Below are 7,814 nucleotides of genomic sequence, written 5' to 3' on the forward strand. Positions count from 1 at the left end.
GAATACTCTCGACTCCTCACACTGTGTGGCGTTGCATGAAGATTTGGGGACTCCAAGTGATAAACCTTATTCCCTAATGCAGATTTAACCCTTTGGTCCAGGCGAAAGATCTCTAGTCACAATTAAGCCCCAGCACTAAGGATTACTTCAACACGTCACTCTGTTGCTCATGCAACTAAGCCCCAGTGGAGTTTGTCTCTTAACACTTCACTCTATTATGACCGCAAAAAACTCTTGGAACGTAGAGGTAGGACAAATCACATCGGAAGGGAAAGAAGACGTTCTGCTACCTCTCGACCCTCTCCAACCTAGCTTTGTCTAACCCTCATGGTGTGTCACTCATCCACAAGGATTACCAAGATAAATTCTCAACCCTAGTGTCACTTTAAGGGAAAATCAATTCAACAAGCATTCAAGGTTGGAACTCAATTAAAACCATCAATTAAAGAAACATAATTAAAGATCAATGAAACAAAATCATCCTAAGGTTTACAAGCCCAAGCACCCACTAAGGGTTTAGCTCTCCATGGAGCAAGATACAATCAATAATAAAATCAAAGGTAAAAGCAAGCAATCCATAAGTAAAACCCCCTCGTAGTCGGTATCGATGGTCTTGTGAAGTTGCCTCGTCTTCTCCAAGAGTTCCCTCGTCAATCCGAGGGCACACCTTCCCGAATCGATGCCGACAAAAGCTTCCCCAATAACTATCTTCTGAAGAAACGTGGTGTCGAAGGCCGTAGAACCGCTCCAAAGGCCTAGCCAAAGCCTCTCCAAATCCTAGCCGCAAGAGCCTCCAAGGATGGGGAAAAGATGAGAAAAAGATTGGAAAAGAATCCCAAATCGCGGCTTTTATAGAGGTTGGAATTGGGCATCCACACGGAATTTCCAGAAGTTGATTTCCTACGAGCTGTGAACAGTAACTACTACAGTACTTTCACTATAGTGATTTGCTATAGTAAACTGCTATAGTGCTTTGCCAAAATACTGTCAAATCCATACTTTTCATCGAGGCCACATGAATGGGCACACATCCATGGGGTAAATCGCGTTGCATCTTCAATGAAATCACATTGTCAAAGATTTTGCTAGTATCACACAAGTTGGAACACATGAGTATGACTACCTTTGTGCCCCTCCAATTTGTATATTTCTGACACACCCTTTGTGAGTGCGTACCGCAAGTGCACTGGTTGTCGAAGTAATAAAGTACCCTGGTGAGTGAGTAGCCGTATCCATAGAGAATAGTGCTCAGAAACACAAGTATTGTTATTTAGCTATAGTAAAAATGATTTAAGTGTGGCATGAACAATATCACTGCAAATAGAAACAAAGTAAAGAAGAAAGAGACGCAATAGAATAATAGGAGAGACAATCGATTAAAAGTGGGGCACCCGGACATTGCTCATCCCAGGACTATTGTTTCAAGTACAAGACCAATCATTATGTCTCCTAACTGATGTTTAATGAGTTGTGAAAATTCTAAGACACATGGTCCCTAACCTAAGGTCAACCGTGACTAACCCTCACACTATGCCCCGCCAGAAAGGGATACTCTTAACGCCTCACACTGTGTTGGGTTGCATGAAGATTTGGGGACTCCAAGTGATAAATACTATTCCCTAATATAGATCTAACCCTTTTGTCCAGGCGAAACACCCCTAGTCACAATTAAGTCCTAGCACTAAGGATTACTTCAACACTTCACTTTATTGCTTGCTCAACTAAGCCCCAGTGGAGTTTGTCTCTTAGCACTTCACTTTATTGTGACTGCAAAAAACTCTTGGAATGTGGAGGTAGGATAAATTACATCGGATGGGAAAGGGGACATTTTGCTATCTCTCGACTCACCCTCTCGACCCTCTCCAACCTAGCTTTGTCTAACCCTCATGGTGTGTCACTCATCCACAAGGATTACTTCGTATTACTAATACACAAGCACTTATCAAGTTTAGACCAATCTATTTATCGTGTTGTATGTTTTATCTTTGGTTGTGTGTACTGAATATGTTTGTGTTGTAGGGACACTGGGTACTAGGGGAGTGTTATATGTATATAAATCCATGGTTATGAGATTGTGTTATGTGGATCTATTTATTTATTTTGGTGTTGACAGATGTCACGATGCCTTACCTTAACTTGAGAGTAGGGTGTGACTCATCCCATCTCAAGTTACCACGGCAGTTATCATGAGCCTGTATTGCGGGACGGGCATCACGGCGCCAAACTACTAACCACTCGCACATTCTTTTGGTTAAGAGACCACTATAGTTCCCTGAACTGGTGGGTTGTGCACCAACTTGCTAGTTTGTGGTGCTAATTTGCATTGTAATAAACCATAAGAGTGTGTTGAATAGCTAGACAATGGTGTGTATTCACTAAGTAATTGCTTTAATATGAGGAAGAAATATAAGACAATTTCTCCAACTTGCTAAAATGGCTCTCTAACTAGTGGCTCTAATTTGCTAAGTAGTTGTTGATTTTATTCTATTATTTACCCTCATTTTTTCATTATCATCATTATCATCATTATCTTGTTCTTGTTATTGTTCTTGCTCTTCTTCCGAATTTAGTAGGTGCTTCATTTTCTTCTATAATTCTCTCATTATTCATCATCATCATCATCACTTTTGTTTCTTCTTCTTCTTCTTCTTCTTCTTCTTCTTCTTCTTCTTCCTCCTCCTCCTCCTCCTCCTACATTTCTAGCACCACGAAGATGTAATTAAGAAGGAAAAAAGAATAATAACAACAACAAGAAAAAAAAATTATACAAAAGAGAAATTAAAGAATAAGAAGACGATGGTGGTAGTGATGAAGAAGATGAATAGATTGATAACTCAATATTTAATGCATTTAACTTTTTTAAAACATAAAAAGACATGGGTAACAATGTCATTTCCTATAGAATTTATTAGCTGCCGCCCCTCTCTAAAAACATTTTAAAAAGCTGGCACCTTAAGGTCACCTACAAAGTTACAGGTAATGAATGACCAACTACAACTATTAGGAGGTCTATATAGTCCTTTTCTGTTATATATAAGGTCTTTTATCCACAGTCGGAGGGGTAAAGTACCAAAAGCCCTATAAAAGGATAGAACTCTCTTAAAAAGTTTTTTCATATATAAAGATTTAAATTTTAAACCACTTGCTTAAATAAGTTATATTTTTACCACTTAGACTAATCCCTCGATGGTAAAGGCATATATATATATATATATACATATATATACATGCAAAACAGACCATTAAACAAAAAAATATATGTAAAACTAAAATATTACATTTATATGCATATAAAGCTATATATATATATATCCAGCATGCATAAAAATAATATTTTGTTTATATCTTTGCAGGGGTTTAAATCATAGTTCGAGTGTGTGTGTGTATATATATCTGATTACATTTTTATAAGGCATATATAAAATTGAGACATAATTAATTATATTTGTGGAGAATTAGATTTTATTATGGTATATGTATATATTGAAAACCAAATTAAAAAATTAAAAAAAAAAAAGTATGATGGGTAAAATTGTTTGTTATCACCGTAACTAGTACACATCCGTACATATATGTCCCTTTAACAATCTATTAAATGGGGAGCGTTTGCCACCTATTAGTAAAAATAAATGTTTGTTGTCTTATGGTCAATTTTTTTTTAACGTGGTATAAATTGAAAACAATTTTAAAGACGTAATAAGCAACAAAAAAAGTATGACATATATATAAGCACTAAGTGCGGCTAAAGCCTTTGAATAAACAATATAAACAAGGAATTTCAGCATAAATGCTAAGTTATTTTCAAACACGAAATAAAACATAACCACATCTCTTAAACAACCACAATCATTTTGTTGGTGTCAATAAATTAGGCATAAGGGAAAGGTTGCTTATTGTCATATTCTTTGGCAACGCCCAGGTAGAGAAGATAGCAAGAGTGAAAGCTTTAATGTGAAAAAAGATAGTGGAGGCAAGAATGTTAAAATTGGACAAGGTGGTGGTTTTCTTCTGAGAAGGTGCAAATATAATAAAACTCAGGAAGAGAATAATATTGATGAAGTAACACTCATTGAAGTTTTATAATGGTTGACAACCAGATTCGCTCTTCACTCACAACAATGCAATTTCTTCTATTATTCAAATGCAAGGCTTAAATGCTTAACCAAACACAACATGACAACTAGCAAACTATAACATGACAGCAAATAAAGTAAACTAGCTAGACCAATTTGACAACTAAAAAGATAAAGGCTAAGCTATCAACAATAAAAATAACTTGCTTTGACTTCATAACAGAGCCTTTGAGTGGCTCCAACACTAGTGCACTATAGTTACACGTTGTCACTTTATTTTCATGCAAACTCTGAACATAGCTAACACTCCCCCTTGTTCAAAGCTTCACAATACCAAGCTTTGCCCTGAAGAATTCATGCTTGCCAACTGACAATCCCTTTGTTAAAATATTAGTTGTTTGCTCTTCACTATTGCAATGAACCAGCTGAATCACTTCATTAGTGATTAGATTTCAGATGAAATGGTAACATAGTTCAATATGTTTGGTGCGCCCATGCATGGCTGGGTTTTTGATAATGGAGATAGTAGATTTGTTGTCACAAAACAAGATAGTTTCAGAGCTTTAATGAACTCCCAAGTCTTCCAATAGCCTGCGTATCCAAGCTCCTTGGCCTGCCTCTGAGGTAACAGACACGTATTCAGCTTTGGTGCTTAATAAGGTCATTATCTCCTGCTTCTTCAAACTCCAGGTAATGGCTCCCAAGCCCAAACTGAAAACCCATCCACTTGTACTCTTTCTATCATCTAAGGACCCATCACAGTCGTTATCCACATGGTCAACGAGTTTGAATTCATCAACATGATGGTATGGAAGTCCAAAGTCTATTGTTCTTGCAGCATAATGGAGAATCCTCTTCATAACACCCATATGATGCTTTGATGGGTTGTGAAGATACCTGGATACTAAGCTAATAGCAAAGACCAAGTCTGGCCTTGTGTGAGTGAGGTAAAGTAACCCTCCAATAGCTTTTTTGAATCTCATTTCTTCTGATTTCCTTGAGCCATCTTCAAGCTGAAAGCTTTTCATTGATAATTTATTAGTATGGAGAGACTCTTAGAATTCAATATGCCAGCTCTTTTCAATAGCTCCAAAGCATAGTGTTGTTGGCATACATGAATCTTGCCTTGTTCTTACTTTACCTCTAGCCAGGGAAAATACCTGAGAACTCCCAAGTCTGTCATCTCAAAAGTGAACATCATATCCTTCTTAAACTCTGACAATAAAACATGACTTGTGCTTGTGTAAATAATATCATCTACATAATAACACAATAATGAGGTATCATCTCCTGACTTCTTTGTATAGACAATTGGTTCACAATTGCTTTTTTGGAATCCTAGGCTTAAGAAATGATGATCTATTCTTGCATACCAAGCCCTTAGAGCTTGGCGCAACCCATAAAGAGCCTTATTGAGCTTGTAAACTAGCTTTTCTTTCCCTGGAATAATATAACCTATAGGTTGACAAATATATACCTCTTCAGTTAAGTAGCCATTGAGAAAGCTGACTTCACATCAAGTTGAAGAAGAGGCCACTTGTTCTGTACTATAATTACAAGGAGGACTCAGACTGACTCCATTCTCACTACCGTTGAGAACACCTCCTCAAAATCTATTCTAGGCTTCTTCAAATATCCCTTGGCCACTAAACGTGCTTATATTTTGAGAAGAGACCCGTCATCTTGATACTTGGATTTATAAACCCATTTCAAGCCTATGGGAAGTTTCCCAACTGGTAGATGGGTGAGTGTCCAAGTACTATTCTTTTGGATACATTCCATTTTATGATCCATTGCCAACTTCCACTCACTCTCCTTTGTTGCATCAACATATGAGTGAGGATTTGAAGCTGTTAATGCTAAGGAACATGTATTGTATAGCTTTTTCAGGGTCTTGTATTTGGGCGCCTGAGGTTGTGCATGTTCTTCAAATTCAATGGATACGCCTAGTTCAAACTCAAATGTAGAAGCTGATGGAAGTGTTTTTGGACCACAAGCTTCAGTGTTTGATGAAGTTCCTAAGAAATTAGTCCAACCCCATTCCATCTTTTCATGAAAAACAACATCTCAGCTAATAGTTACCTTGCATGTAAGCGGATTGTACAGCTTGTAACCCTTTGACGCATCACTGTAGCCGATGAAGAGAAGTCTTTCTGACTTAGGATCGAGTTTTCTTTGAAGCTATGGATTAGTGAAAGCAAAGGCAACACAACCAAAGGTGCACAAGTGTGAAATAGAAGGCTTCATACCTGTGAGAGCCTTGTTTAGAGTTATATCTCAAATAGCTCTAGTTGGAGCTCTATTGAGTAGGTACACAACTTTGGACACTGCCTCGGCCCACATGAATGTGGGAACCTTCATTCCATGCATCAAACACCTATTCATTTCAACAATAGTCATATTCTTGCTTTCGGCCACTCCATTGAACTTTCCCCCTCTGTCAGTGCGCAATGCTTTGATCTTGAGATTATACTGGTTTTCAACCAGTTGTTTGAAGATTCAAAATCGATCCAAGGTTTGATCTTTGGATTAGAGAAAATATATCCAACTATAGCGGGTGCAATCATCTATTAACATGAAAAAAAATACATACTTCCACCTGGTGTTGGGGTCTGCATTGGACCACAAAAGATCCGCATGGAGTAGTTGAAGAGGTAAAGAAGCACGTCTTGCTCCTTTGTTGGAGAAGGGCAACTTCATATGCTTCCCAAGTGCACAAGCTTCACATGAGGTTGTTAGGGAGATGGAAGACAATTCTAGAACATAATTTCATTGTGACAGAAGTTGCAAACTTTGAGAATTTAGATGGCCATACCTCCTATTCTAGAGCATGGAATTTTCATCTCCCCCATGTACTACTTGGGCCTCTCCCACCTCATTGATTGGTAAAGGGAACAGTCCATTTGTCATCATCTTCACTCAAGCCACAAGAGTGTTGATGTTGCTCTCTCTTATTACACATTCATCAACAGCAAAATTAACATTAAATGTGGTCCTAGGAAGATGTGTAACACTCAGTAAATTGTGAGCAAGTAGTGGAACATATTGCACATCTCTTAGTGTTCCAGCCTTCCTAAAACTTGTGCAAAAACAATCATCCCAACACCGGCCAGTTCAAGCTCCCTATTATCACCAAGATGAACAGTTCGCTGCAAGGATTCTTTAAGATCTTGAAACAGCCTTCTAACACTCATCATGTGGTTTGAACAACCACTGTCGACCAACCATACATCTTTGGCTCTTGCAAGTGTCTCTCCAATAGCCATGAAGAGATGGCTTTGCTGTCTGAATGGGTGACTTTGCTCGCCTGATTCAACCATATTGGTCGCCTTCTTCTTCTTCTCTTTGTTTTACCAACATTATGACTTATAATGCCCATATTTTTTACAATTATAGCATTGTAAATGAGACTTGTTTGATTTATAATCTTAGTTGAATGTAAGCTCATTGCTTGAATCATTTGGAATTCTTGCATCTTGACTTCTTCCTCTCCTCATTCCTCTTGATCTACCTATGAAACTAGTGTGACCTCTCCCTCTTCTAGAAAATTGTAGGTTGGATGGTGATGGTGCACTCTCAGCCTTGCCATGAAAGGCTTTAGCTTCAGCTAAATTAAGACCCAAGTCTAGCCTCCCTTCATTGCCAAAGAACTGCTCAGCTCTTCAACACTAAGTTTGGAGACATTCTTGGCTTCTATTATTGAGGAAAATACATGGAAAAATTTTGGAGAGAGACTTCTCA

At 37.9% G+C, this 7,814-nt stretch overlaps 1 protein-coding gene across 1 annotated transcript; it reads right to left on the bottom strand.

Annotated features, from left to right (window-relative positions):
• Positions 1–4,636: 4,636 nt before the first annotated feature.
• LOC120277671 (secreted RxLR effector protein 161-like) lies at positions 4,637–5,101 on the bottom strand. Its single transcript, XM_039284527.1, has one exon. The coding sequence runs from the start codon at positions 5,099–5,101 to the stop codon at positions 4,637–4,639; it is 465 nt and encodes a 154-aa protein (XP_039140461.1).
• Between the last annotated feature and the right edge of the window lie 2,713 nt (positions 5,102–7,814).

Source organism: Dioscorea cayenensis, chromosome 15, assembly GCF_009730915.1.
Source record: "Dioscorea cayenensis subsp. rotundata cultivar TDr96_F1 chromosome 15, TDr96_F1_v2_PseudoChromosome.rev07_lg8_w22 25.fasta, whole genome shotgun sequence".
Classification (NCBI taxonomy): Eukaryota; Viridiplantae; Streptophyta; class Magnoliopsida; order Dioscoreales; family Dioscoreaceae; genus Dioscorea; species Dioscorea cayenensis.